Source organism: Staurois parvus, unplaced genomic scaffold (assembly GCF_062004578.1).
Source record: "Staurois parvus isolate SC_StPar_1 unplaced genomic scaffold, SC_StPar_1.0 ptg000137l, whole genome shotgun sequence".
Classification (NCBI taxonomy): domain Eukaryota; kingdom Metazoa; phylum Chordata; class Amphibia; order Anura; family Ranidae; genus Staurois; species Staurois parvus.
The window spans coordinates 15,894,867-15,909,188 of record NW_028317933.1 but is presented as its reverse complement, the minus strand read 5'-3'; the positions used below and the strand labels follow the sequence as shown (position 1 = coordinate 15,909,188).

At 42.1% G+C, this 14,322-nt stretch overlaps 1 protein-coding gene across 3 annotated transcripts in view; it reads left to right on the top strand.

Annotated features, from left to right (window-relative positions):
• Positions 1–14,322, top strand: part of ELMO2 (engulfment and cell motility 2) — a 136,092-nt gene that overhangs the window by 99,121 nt on the left and 22,649 nt on the right. For 2 of the 3 annotated variants that reach the window (XM_089673401.1, XM_089673402.1), the window contains exons 8-12: positions 5,299–5,450; positions 6,744–6,822; positions 6,981–7,016; positions 7,203–7,253; positions 10,993–11,115. In XM_089673401.1, coding sequence (XP_089529527.1) covers positions 5,299–5,450; positions 6,744–6,822; positions 6,981–7,016; positions 7,203–7,253; positions 10,993–11,115 — 441 coding nt within the window. The remainder of the gene's footprint in view (positions 1–5,298; positions 5,451–6,743; positions 6,823–6,980; positions 7,017–7,202; positions 7,254–10,992; positions 11,116–14,322) is intronic. The other variant, XM_089673403.1, reaches the window with a different exon arrangement.

Here is a 14,322-nt window from a genome sequence, read left to right as displayed (position 1 = left end):
ATATAAGAACCGAATCACATCTAAAGCTCACCAGGCCTCCCTCTACACAAGTCAATGGATACTTCTATTACCTTCTCAATGATGAGGCTATCAAACCCGCTTCTCAAATGTAGGGACTTCCTGGGTAACCACCCCAAATGAAACAAAGTCCACAGTACCAAATGATTCTGGGGATATATATAAAAAATGAATGTATAGATCACAGGCATCAAGTAAACCATGAAAACAAAAAACACAATGTGGGTATATTACCATCAATAAAGATCAAGAAGACTCCCGTCGACTTGAAATAGGATCAGGTCCTTGATGCTTGTTCAAAAGGTGCATATGGGGGTGGAGAACCAGGTAGTCACAGTACGTGGATTTCAAACATGTGTAGTATGTATTGGCAGGTCGTAAGTACCTGAGTCTATATACCCAATGAAGGGTTTCCAAAAATTGCTCAAATAGAGAAAATTATTGCGGTTTCATAAGGATATGGCTATGTCACAGCATGTAATACCTGAATAGGATAGCGTATATATACACATGTATACTATCCTCCTGAAAGGATTTCCAAAAAATTCCCCAAGTATACAGGGTAAATTGGGCCCATATGACATGCCTTCTTAACACCATATAAGCCCTATGAACTAAACAGCTGTAAGCTTAAATAATTTGCCACCGGTGGAAGGTATGTTCCCCTAGGGGATTGCCGTTTGCGAACCGCTGTAATAGTAGCCTTATGGTAGTTTTCAAAGGGCCTTGTGCCTTCCTAGCAGGGAGCTGTGACACCGCCGTTCCTTCCCGCCTCGTGGGCGCCGCACCCTATGAAGACGCCGAGCGTAGTGACGTCAATACGTTGACGCATTTCGTCCGCCAATCACCGCAGACTTCGTCAGAACTGGGAGGAGACCTCAATCCTTCGCCTTATATGGTGCACTAATTGCATACCAAAGTCTCCACCTCGCCATCTTGTGTTGAAAGAGTATCACTACATTGAAATATCCAAAGTGAATTAAAACACATATATTAAATTTAATAATTTCAATAACAGCCTGGGGGGCTGAGTCCCACTCTGCTGTGTTTTATGGACACAGAGAGTCGGAATGAGGAGCGAGCACGTACCAGTGCCCCCATAGCAAGTGGCTTATTATGGGGGCACTGTTCAGGGAGGAGGAGCCAGAAGGGCCAGCGGGGGACCTCAGAAGAGGGGGATCAGGGCTGCTCTGTGCAAAACCACTGCACAGAGCAGGTAAGTATAACATATTTTTTATTTAAAAAAAAAAATTAAAAAGCCTTTAGTATCACTTTAAAGGTCAGGGATATAATTCAAGAAGTAGCCAACACGTTTCAGGGGTCTAAGTGCCCCCTTCATCAGGACTAGAGAGAACATAAGATTTCTATAGGAATCGGACATCAATACAATATCTCTTCCATGGGGTCATAATTAAAAACAAACTGAGTGCTGAACAAAAATGAGAATATGGGTGCTGAAAAACAAAACAAACAAAAAAAAAAAAATCATTATTATTACAATGATATATTATAGGAGATATGTTAATTCCAGGGTCAGCAACCAGTAGATCACGGCCAGCTGACTGGTATATTGCAGCTTGGGCTTTCTGACCCTCCGTCCCAGAGCATCAAACCGCTAAAGGGGGGAGGGAGTCAACCGCAGGGTTTTAACACCCCCCCACCCCCACTACCCCCAACTGTACATGTGAATGAGCCCTAAGGTTGCTGCTGCCAAATGCAACTAAGGGCTCATTCACAAGTACAGCAGGCACTGTTGCTCCTCCGAAAAGGGATTTGAGTGTGTTTGCCAGGTGGTGAGGAGGTGATATGTTGCCTCCTCTCAACCTGATTAAAACCCATGATTGCCGTGCAATGCAAGCAATCGTGACACAGTAGTATGGCAATTAGAAGATTAAATCAGGTGTGAGGAGGCGACACTGTGCCCGGTGATCTTTAACTTCTGCCATGTTCAGGTAGACCTCCACCTCTTTAAGGTTGCCTACACCTGTGTTGACCTGATAAAAAAAAAATAGATAAAAAAATCTCAAAACTGATAAATGTATAAAATCTGATTGTACAATCGTAAATGGAGTTTAAAAAAAAGTTTGTTTTTTTTAAAATAAATAAATGACAATCAAAAAATTATAGCATAATAAACATGCTACTACTTCTTACATTACAATACAAGCCAAGGAGACTTTGGAGATCCTCTGGGGTGTAGATGCCGCCTGCCCAGGAACTAGATCATTTATACCAACATCGATACCTTAAGATAATAATATCAATTCCTCAACTATCGGAACCCATATAACCTACTGTCCATGCATTTTTGAAGGTCTGAACTTGCCCTCAAAGCAGATTAGATATGGTTCAGAAATGGGTCAACTCCAGGTTAAATGCACCTGTCATTGAATCCTGAATGATCTTAAAAGGGTCTCAGACAGATGTCAAACTGATTCCATCAACACAAGCTCAAAGTCTATTAACGCATGCCCTAAAATCATCAGAAACTTGAATGTTTTGTGTTTTCAGTTGCTAGCAATCAGGTTCTTCCTTTCAGTACAGCTGGGGGAATCAATGGTGGAGAAGGATGTGGGAGTTCTGGTAGATCACAAGCTTAATAATGGCATGCAATGCAAATCTGCGGTTTCTAAAGTGAGCAAAATCCTCTCTTGTATTACAAGAGGTATAGACTCAAGACAGAGAGATATCATTTCCCCCGGTACAAATCATTAGTAACACCTCATCTGGAATATGCAGTTCAGTTTTGGGCACCAATTCACAAAAAGAACATTGGGGAACTGGAGAAAGTACAGAGAAGGGCAACCAAACTGATAAGAGGCATGGAGGAGCTCAGCTATGAGGAAAGATTAGAGGAACTGAATTTATTCTCTATTGAGAAGAGGAGATTAAGGGGGGATATGATCAACATGTATAAATCAGTGGTTCATACAGTGAACTCGGTGTAGAGATATTCACCCTGAGGTCATCACAGAGGACAAGGGGGCACTCTTTACATCTGGAGGAAAATAAATGTAATCTCCAAACACAGAAAGGTTTCTTCACAGTAAGAGCTGTGAAAATGTGGAATAGACTCCCTCAAGAGTTGGTTCTGGCCAGCTCAGTGGATTGCTTTAAAAAAGTCCTGGATTCTTTCTTAGATACACAGAATATAACTGGATACTAACATTTATAGGTACAGTTGATCTAAGGAATATCTGATTGCATCTCGGGGGATCAGGAAGGAATTTTTCCCTGCAGGAGCAATTTGGATCATGCTTTGCTGGGTTTTTTTTGCCTTCCTCTGGATCAACTGTGAGTGTAGGATTATAACTTTTTTTTTTTTTTTAATGGTTGAACTGGATGGACTTTTGTCTTTTTTCAGCCAGACTAACTATGTAACTCTACCAGTACTTTAACAGAATCTGCTTATTATGGGCACTGCAATCCATCTGTCTGACCATTAAGGGTACTGTCTAAACCTGTGGTGGGTGGTATTAAAAACACGCTGAGCTCAATTTTTACCGCTCCTTCTTAAGCTGCAGGGCTGCAATGCTTTACAATTTTTTCCTACTGAACTGAATGGGGCCACGCCACAACTGTTTGCAATGCACATGGTAGGTGGTGCATGTGTTTTAGGGGTTTAAACAGGCAAGAGAAGGTATCATAATGCCTCCTAACTGCCTGTCAAACACCCTCTAAAGAGTGATTCAACATGGATTGCTCTTCAGGGGATAATACATGTGTAAACAAACCCTAATCTGATTGAAATAACCTTATTTTCTAATCAAAGTGACTATTATATGAAATCTTTACAAGCTTTTTACTTACTGCACAACCCTTTGTAAAAATATATAAATTCAGTACATATAAATTTTTTACAGTGATTGCAACACAATATTTTTTTTTTTTTTGCTTGTTCCATAGAAGACATTGTATACTGAACTACTATAATGATATACACTATATTGCCAAAAGTATTGGGACACCCCTCTAAATCGTTGTATTCAGGTGTTCCAATCACCTCCATGGCCACTGGTGTATAAAATCAAGCCCCTAGGCATGCAGACTGCTTCTACAAACACTTGTGAAAGAATGGGTCGCTCTCAGGAGCTCAGTGAATTCAAGAGTGGTACCGTGATAGGTTGCCACCTGTGCAATAAGTCCATCCGTGAAATTTCCTTGCTACTAAATATTCCACAGTCAACTGTTAGTGGTATTATAACAAAGCGGAAGCAACTGGGAACAACAGCAACTCAGCCACCAAGTGGTAGGCCACAAAAAATGACAGAGTGGGGTCAGTGCATGCTGAAGCACACAGAAGTCGCCAACCGTGTGCAGAGTCAATAGCTAAAGACCTCCAAACTTCATGTGGCCTTCAGCTTAGCACAGCAACAGTGCATAGAGAGCTTCATGGAATGGGTTTCCATGGCCAAGCAGCTTCATCCAAGCCTTACATCACCAAGTGCAATGCAAAGCATCGGATGCAGTAGTGTAAAGCACGCCGCCACTGGACTCTAGAACAGTGGAGACGTGTTCTCTGGAGTGACGAATCACGCTTCTCTGTCTGGCAATCTGATGAACGTTTCTGGGTTTGGTGGTTGCCAAGAGAACGGTATTTGCCTGACTGCATTGTGCTAAGTGTAAAGTTTGGTGGAGGGGGAACTATGGTGTGGGGTTGTTTTTCAGGGGTTGGGCTTGGCCCCTTAGTTCCAGTGAAGGGAACTCAAAGCATCAGCATACCAAGACATTTTGGACAATTTCATGCTTCCAACTTTCTGGGAACAGTTTTGGGATAGCCCCTTCCTGTTCCAACATGACTGCACACCAGTGCACAAAGCAAGGTCCATAAAGACATGGATGAGCGAGTTTGGGGTGGAGGAACTTGACTGGCCTGCACAGAGTCCTGACCTCAACCCCATAGAACACCTTTGGGATGAATTAGAGCGGAGACTGCGAGCCAGGCCTTCTTGGCTGACATCAGTGCCTGACCTCACAAATGCACTTCTGGAAGAATGGTCAAACATTCCCATAGACACCCTCCTAAACCTTGTGGGCATCCTTCCCAGAAGAGTTGAAGCTGTTATAGCTGCAAAGGGCGGGCCAACTCAATATTGAACCATACGGACTAAGACTGGGATGTCATCAAAGTTCATGTGTGTGTAAAGGCAGGCGTCCCAATACGTTTGGCAATATAGTGTATGAGATCCCAATAATAGGACCTTGTAAGCTAGAACTTAGCAGAACATTTCGAATTCCAGGTAGGTCCATTAACTGTCCTGACTCTTTCGTTCCCCTCAGATTGCTGGATACGTGTCTCAACCATCAGTAGATGTCTCCATTCTGCAGAGGTCGTTGGCCATCCTAGAAAGTATGGTGCTAAACAGCCAGGCTCTGTACCATAAAATAGCCGAGGAAATCACAGTGGGTCAGCTGATTTGTCACCTGCAAGTGTAAGTCGCTCTGGTCTCCACCTGCTGAAAGTGAATGTTTTTTTTTTTTTTTTTTTTAAATATAGTGAAGACTAAGACCGGTTCATATATATGTGAATTGGAATGCGTTTTGAACCGCATCCAATTTGCATGACATGTGAACCAAAATACTTTTCTATGAAGCCGGTTCACATATGTGTGGGCTAGCCGCAGTGTGATTTAAAAAAAAGAGTCGGGCACGATTTTCAGCCCGGTTCAGGTGCGATTTCCAATGTCATACACTTAAACAATTCACATTGGAATCGCACTTGAACTGCTGAACAAAACTGCACCAGTCCCTTTTAAAAATTGCACTGCAACCCAGACCTGCACATATGTGAACCCAGGCTAAAAGATAACATTTAAAAAAAAAATGCTTAGGTCAGCCATAGATTGATCAAATCTCGGCCAGTTTAGCAGGGACCATCGATCAATTTCATTACAACCAGTCTGTCTGATTTTTTTGCATGTGATCACAGCCAAGTGCTGTTGCCACTATCAGAGATTATTATTTTCTGTCAGCAGGGAAGACCACACTGGCAGAACACAATAATGCTGCAGAACGGATTCCCCTATCAACACTTGTTGATGGGGGAATCAAGCGATTTTCTTATGGGTGGAAGGAAAGAAAATTGTATAATCTTTGGCTTGCCTTACAATGTGCCCAAAACCCTCATCACTAATGCAGAAGTTAAAGCCTTTTAAAATTAAAATGTAGGGTGCCCCTCTTCCGTGTAGACTTGTACTAAGGGTCTACAGTAATGCTTCTTTAGAACACACACACACTTCAGCCCCGGAATGTGGGTAGACCCTTAAAGATTTCACCTACAATGCAGAACTGTTGGTCCTACATTGTACATGACGTCATTGATGAGGGTGTGGCTTCCTGACCACTGAAGAAGAGTAGCTTCAGAGAACTGGTGGTCCATTCCAAAACTGGCATAGAAGAAGCCTGCAGGAGCTAGGAATTAGGTGCGTATTCCTCTGCTTACACCCCCTAGACTACCCCCCCAGAGTTACTTTTAAAGGCAGACCTGAGTTTACTTTCACTTATAGTGACAGCTATATAGATAGCTCTCATAAATGAGCCTGTCATCAAGTAGGCCACGTCCATTCAATTTCAATGCAATGTTTTCAGGTGTTACATAGACGGTACCTGCATTAATCTCCATCGCAACCAATGAAACATAGTTTCCTTTTGCAGCTTGAAAATTGAAACATCTTCACATGCTTTTCCTAACTGAATGTTTTGCAATCTTCTCCTTCATCTCTCAGTTGTAACCAGGAAATCCAGACTTACGCCATTGCTCTCATCAATGCACTGTTTCTGAAAGCTCCTGAGGACAAGCGCCAGGTGTGTAGCCCATGTCCAACTCATTTTTACAATAGGCTACAGTGTGTAATGTTATGTCTTTGCGTGTGTACATGTGTGACTAACCCCTTGTGTCCTGCTGGTTTCTGTCTGCTATTAACTCCCATCTTTGCTTCTGTTTGTGTGCGTTGTGCACTCAGGAGAAGCCTCAGAATATCTTGGATCTTCCCGTTAGTGTGAGTACCATGGGAGGGCCTAGTTTGGGAGTTTCTGTTGTCCTCCTGTTTCTCACACTTGGACTTCTCCTCCTGATGTAGTGATGCTCTTCCTCAGTTATTCCTAGCTTTCCTCCTCTTCTTGAGTTATCCTTTTTTTGCTGCATTACGTGACTCACACATAATTGTACTCTTTTTCTGGTACAGGAGATGGCAAACATATTTGTACAGAAGCACCTCCGATCTATCATACTCAATGTAAGTAAAAGAGCAATAATGACTGAGTTTTACTAATGTTTTACTGGACACTTTCTGCAACGTCAGCAAATTCCTTGAGCATGCTGTGTGCCAGTAAATGGGCTGCTGTTATTAACCACTTGCTGATCGCAGATAGCCGAATGACAGCTTCACTGCGGCCGGCCAGTTCTGGGAGGACATCATATGACGTCCTCCCAGAACCCACCCTCCAGCGTGCCTGGGGGAGTGCACCTGGCGATCTCCATGATCGCTGTGTCCGTAGGACACAGCTGATCACATGATGTGGTAAAAGGCCAATCACAGCAGCCTTTTACCACATGGTCAGCCGTGTCCAATGACACAGAAGATCACCGGTAAATGCAGTTGCCGGTTATCGGCTGCACTTTCCACACGCTGTCACAGTGTGAGGAAAGTACTGCCGATAACCGGCAATTGTCAGAGAAGGGATCGGCCATCAGTGCCACCCATCAGTGCCCATCATTGTTGCATATCAGTGCCACTTATCAGTGCCCGTCATTGTTGCATATCAGTGCCAGCTCATCAGTGCCGCCTATCAGTGCCCGTCAGTGCTGCCTACAAGTGCAGCCTCAGCAACGCACATCAGTGAAGGAGAAAAATTACCTGTTTGCAATTTTTTTTTCAAAATTTTTACTTTTTTTTTGTTTATAGGACAAAAAATAAAACACCCAGCAGCGAGTACATACCACCAAAAGAAAGCTCTATTTGTGTGTAAAAATTTCATATGGGTACAGTGTTGCATGACAGCGCAATTGTCACTCAAAGTGCGACAGCGCTGAAAGCTGCAAATTGGCATGGGCAGGAAGGGGGTATAAGTGCCTGGTAGGCAAGTGGTTAATAAAGGACAAAGATGTCTACAGACACTAGATGGTGCCCAGCTGTAAATGCTCGATTTGGTTGTCAAAATGTCGTTATTAGGAACTATTGTTTTGTGCATTTAGTGAAAGTAGGGGCAGGACTTTAAGATGTTGGTCTGTGTCTGGGGAAAATTGTGACTGACTGGTGAACTTCATCGAGACCTATTGCTACTGCCTTTGAGAATATTCAGCCATCAAGGAAGGCCTGTAAAAACACACAGGAGAGCGCAAATGTCTAGAGCATTGCCACCACCAATGTTTATTGGATCCTAAAGACAAAAGCATACTCAAAAACAAAAAAAGGAACAGGCCTCTAAAACATAACTCCAACCATAGGCGATGTCATTCGACTATGTATGCCAAAGTTTGAAACTAACGCGTTTCGGGGAGGGTGTGTCCTTCTTCAGAGCTGCTCTGAAGAAGGGGGCACATCCCCTGAAATGCATTAGTCTTCCAAATTTGGCATACATTGTTCCTTTTTATGTTTGTGAGTATGCTTTTATCTTTTGGATTCAATGAACATTGATGGTGGTAACGCACTAGGTGTTTGTGCCCTTCTGTGCGTTTTTACAGTTCTCTTGGAGATTTCCCAGTCATAGGAGGGCTGTGTTGGGTACAGCGTTATGGTCTGTGACACGTTTGGATGTACAACAGTTTGAGCACTGACCTGTTTGAACTTTTCTGTTATCAAGGAAGGCCTATAGACTTATGAACTTTCTCAGTTCAACTGTAAATGGTCAGATTAGGTTATCCCAAACTGTATGAAGCCCCAGCTGCGTACACTATATAGCTCTGTATTCCGGCAGTGAGAAGGGGAGTTCCAATACCACACCTGGAACACAGCTGAGTCGGGGTGAGTGCTGTTCATCCATTTACAGGGGGTTTGTATTCCCTAAATGAATACAGATCATCCTCTGATTGGCTGATGTGGAAATCATGATGTCATCTGCCCCCCTCTCCGCCTCATCCAATCAGAAGAAGCTTTGTATTCATTCACAGAATACAAAGCTACCTATGAATGACTGAGCAGCTCCTTTGCAATTGATAAATAAAAAACAAAAAAATCAGTTTAGAGTAGGAACCATGGAAGCATAATGTGGAGGGAGAGTTTGGGAGATGCTGAAGCTGTGACTAGTCTGTGTATATGTAGCACACGAGATGCACTGTAATTGGTCTTCATGGAAAAGATTGATTGGCTTTAAAATATAGGCTGTTTCCATGCATCACACACAGTGGGGAAAATAATTATTTGATCCCCTGCAGATTTTGTACGTTTGCACACTTACAAAGAAATGAAGGGTCCATCATTTTTATCATAGGTGTATTATAAATGATAGAGACAGAACATCAAAAAGTCTAGAAAAAGTACATGATGCAAATGTTAGAATTTGAGTTGCAGTTCAGTGAGTAAAATATGTATTTGATCCCCAAGCAAAACATGACTTAGTATTTGGTGGAGAAACGAAACCCCTGTTGGCAAGCACAGAGGTAAGACGTTTCTTGTAGTCGGTTGCCATTTTTGCACACATCCCAGGAGGGATTTTACTCCACTCTTCTTTACAGATCTTCTCTAAATCCTTAAGGCTTCTTGGCTGTTTCTTAGCAACTAGAAGTTTCAGCTCCCTCCTTAAACTTTCTATAGGATTAAGGTCTAGAGACTGGATAGGCCAATCCATGACCTTAATTTGCTTCTTCTTGAGCCACTCCTTTGTTGCATTTGTGGTATGTTTTGTGTCTCTGTCATGCTGAAAGACCCATCCACGACCCATCTTCAATGTTCTGGCTGAGGGAAGAAGGTTCTCATAAAAGATTTTACAATACATGGCCCTTCCATTGGCCCCTCAATGCAGCAAAGTCGACCTGTACCTTTATTGGAGAAACAGCCCCAAAGCATAATGTTTCCACCTCTGTGCTTGACTGTAGGGATAGTGTTCTTAGGGTCATAGTCTGCATTTTTCTTCCTCCAAACATGGCGAATCGAGGTAATGCCAAAGAGCTCAACTTTGGACTCATCTGACTACAGCACTTTCTCTCAATCCTTCTCTGAATCATTTAGATGTTCATTGGCAAACTTCAGATGAGCCTGTGCATGTGCCTTCTTCAGGAGAGGGACCTTGAAGGTGCTGCAGAATTTCAATCTACGGCGGCATATTGTGTTAACAATAGTTTGTTTGGTGACTGTGGTCTCAACTGCCTTGAGATCATTCACAAGCTCCTCCCGTGTTGTTCTGGGCTGTTCCCTCACTTTTCTCATGATCATCCTTACTCCACGAGGCGAAATCTTGCATGGAGCTCCAGACCGAGGGTGATTGATGGTTATTTTGTATTTCTTCCATTTGCGAATAATCGCTCCAATAGTTGTCTCCTTCTCACCAAGCTTCTTGTTGATGGTCTTGTAGCCCATTCCAGGCTTGTGCAGGTCTACAATCTAAACCCTGATGTCCTTTGACAGCTCTTTGGTCATTTGACCATGATGGTGAGGTTTGAATGGAAGAAAGAGATTCTGTGGATGGGTGTTTTTAATACACATAACGAGTTGCCATTAGAAGCACCTTCTTAAATTGACAGAACTAATCTGTGTACCACATGAGCACATAGACAGTCTGTGGAAGCCAGAATTATTGTTGGTTGGTAGGGGACTCCATTTTCAACATTTGTATCATGTGTTTTCCTGGATTTTCAGTTGATGTTCTGTTTCTATCATTTAAAATACACCAATGATAAAAACTATAGACCCTTCATTTCTTTACAAGTGGGCAAACTTACGAAATCTGCAGGGGATCAAATAATTATTTTCCCCACTGTATCTGCTAAGTTAATGTTTCTCCTTTCGATATAGTAATGCCTCTGTCTTGTTTCTCCAGCATATTATACGAGGAAATCGGCCCATTAAAACAGAGATGGCACATCAGTTGTATGTGCTCCAAGTGCTAACCTTTAATCTCCTAGAGGAGCGGATGATGACCAAAATGGACCCCAACGACCAGGTGACACACAAATCCATTTTTCAACTCTAAACTAGCGTGACTGAGCACAGTTTTAGGTTTGGAAGTGTCTGATTCAGATCAGTGCCAGATCAGATTCTAGCTCTCATTTCCACCTACAGGTTTTAAAAGGAAGGATCTGATTAATTGCTATCAGATTCATTTTCTACTCGAGGCCAAGGTTATGGACCAGGTTTCAGAGGAACCTGTCCCTTGTAAAGTTGCAAACTCAAAGCTCACTCAACATTTGGCTTCATTCATTGACTGCCACTGCTCAGTTCAGCTCAGTTCACACCGATCAGACTTTGAAATCGTGTGACTTCCAGTAAAGTCGCACGATTTCAAAGTTGGATGTCATTCCAACTTGAGGTGCAACTTGCCAGACATCTGCGGCTTGCAAGACACAGATATCAATGCCAGTCGCATCTGAAGTAGTGAATGTACTACTTTAGAAATCGGTGCGGCTCCGACCAAGTCGGAATCGCACTCTGACCGCAGACAATAGGGTGTGACTTGCCATGTGATTTGAAACTTGCATGGCAAGTCACACCCAGTATGACTGAGCACTTAAGGTCTTTTCACGCTTTTATATTGTATGCAGTAATGTGCATTTTTCATGCCTCTTACTGTATGCATTAATGCACATTTCTATGCATTTTATACTCATGTTTATGCAAGCTTTTTTTCAACAGGTTTCAACAGGTTTTCAACAGGGCCTGCATCCAGTCAGTAGCAGGCCCTGTTTGGGTATTTTGACAATTGGCTCCAGATGAATTGGAGATTCATCCGACCACATGGAGAAATATGTGTGTATGAGCTGAATTAAAAAATGAGTTCACCCTTTTTTTTTCTCTAAATTCCAGCTCCCCTATGTATCAATATAGCATTAATCTACTTATTTTGCAGACATTAAAAAGCTTTCCATTTGTTCTACTCACCTATTTGTCAGTGTTTAGATGGCTGTCCAAAAGGCTTCTCCATTACTTCTGCCTTATTTCCTGCAGAGACTTTAGGTCATGACACAGGAAGGAATTGACCAGCTGATCTCATTAGCTCAAACCCTGCATCATCCTACCTCCCACCCCTTCCAGGTGCATGACTATTTAACCACTTCCCGACCGGCCGTTGTATATAAACGGCCGGACGGTGGCAGTGCAGGGTCGGGTGGCCGTTTATAAACGGCCTCCCCGCACCCTCCTTGTGCGCGCTCACTGGGAGCGCGCAGCACCGCGATCCGGTGCCCGCTGTGTCCTCCGGACACAGTGAAACACCGATCGTCGGACGGGACCTCTGTACGAGGTCCCGATCATGTGATCACTGATTGGCCAATCAGTGATCACATGCAAAGTAGCAAGCAAGATGTCACTTGTGACATCATTGCTTACTACGTGTGAAATCAGAGGTCACATGGTACAAGGCTATTCACAACAGCCTTGTACCATGTGACAAGCTGTGACCAATCAGTGCTCACTCTGTATTTCTCAATGACTGTAAGAATGCACACAGAGAGAAAGAGAAATGATTGCTTTTACATCCTATATGGGTGTAAAAGCAATCAGTGTAAAAAAAAAAAAAAAAAAAAAAAATCTTCATCACCCCCCACAAGTAGTACAGTGTCACCATGGTGACACTGTACTGCTAGGGTGACAGTATGTAGAAAAAAAAATAAAAATAAAAAATAATATAAAAAAATAAAATAAAAATGTAAAAAAAAATATTTAAAAATTATAATTTTTGGTTATAAACTAATTTGGATTTTTTTTTTCTTACTAAAAAGATAACGGAATACATTTTGGCCAAGATTTATGATGAAATATTATTTATTTGCAAAATTTAAAAAAAAAACACTTTTTTTTCCAAATTTTTGGACTTTATCATTTACATAGCAAAAAAAATAAAAATCCCAGCAGTGAATAAATACCACCAAAATAAAGCTTTATCTGTCTCAAAAAAATGGTAAAAAATTAATTTGGGTACAGTGTGGCATGACCGCGCAATTGTCATTCAAAGTGTGATAGCGCTGAAAGCTGAAAATTGCCCTGGTCAGGAAGGGGGTAAAAGTGTCCGGTCTGGAAGTGGTTAATGAAAAGCAATCAGTCAGTGACCACTGTTACCACTAAATACACAGACATCAATTTTTATTTTTCTACCTTAACTTTCATCTTGCATAGATCATTCATTTGGCAGTATGTGCTGAGCAAAGATAACAGCCAATGTGGGTAGAGCTGTAGTATTGAAAACAGGAGAAATGTGTTCTGGGTTCTGTAATGTTCACATTCACTTTATAATCTGATTGTACAATCTCTGTACAATTTCCTTTAGATTTCCCGAACAATGGATTAGGAGTACATACCTATCTACCCAATCACTCTGTATTCAATCAGGCAGGCCCTTGCACTATATAGTTGATGGTAGATCTAAAGGAGATTGTACAATCCAGATTGTATAGTGTATGTGAACTTCACAGAACCCAGAACACAATTCTTCTGTTTTCAATACTACAGCTGTAACCACAAATGCTGTTATCTGTTCACTCAGCACACTCTGCCAAATGAATGATCTATGCAAGATCAAAGTTAAGGTAGAAATATAAAAATGAATGTCTGTGTATTTAGTGAGAACAGTGATCAATGATTGATTGCTTTTTTTTCAATAGCCATGCATCTGGAAGTGGGTGGGAGGTAGGATGATGCAGGGTATGTGCTAATGAGGTCAGCTGGTCAACTCCTTCCTGTGCCATGACCTAAATTCTCTGCAGGAAATAAGGCAGAAGTAATGGAGAAGCTTTTTTTGGACAGCTTTCTGGACACTGACATAAAGGAGGGTAGAAAAAATGGAAAGCTTTTGAATTTCTGCAAAAGAAGTGCATTAATGCTGTATTGGTACATAGAGGAGCTGGAATTTAGGGAAAAAAAAGTGAACAAAGGTGAACTCATCCTATAAATAAAAGCTCGCAGGTCTTGACCATCTCATCATCTGTGACTACAGAGTGAAATTGATTAGTGTGTTTTAAACCTGAGTAGAATTCAAATTTAGAATAAACCTGTGGCTTGGCCATGCAGGACAGAGAATCCGGTTTACCCAAAGTGGAGTTCCACTCACGCTGTCAAAAAATTCAAGTCAGCAGCTACAAAAACTGTAGTTGCTGACTTTTAAAAAAACACACACTCACCTGTCCCTCGGTCCTGCGGTGTGTCCCCTGCAGCCCGT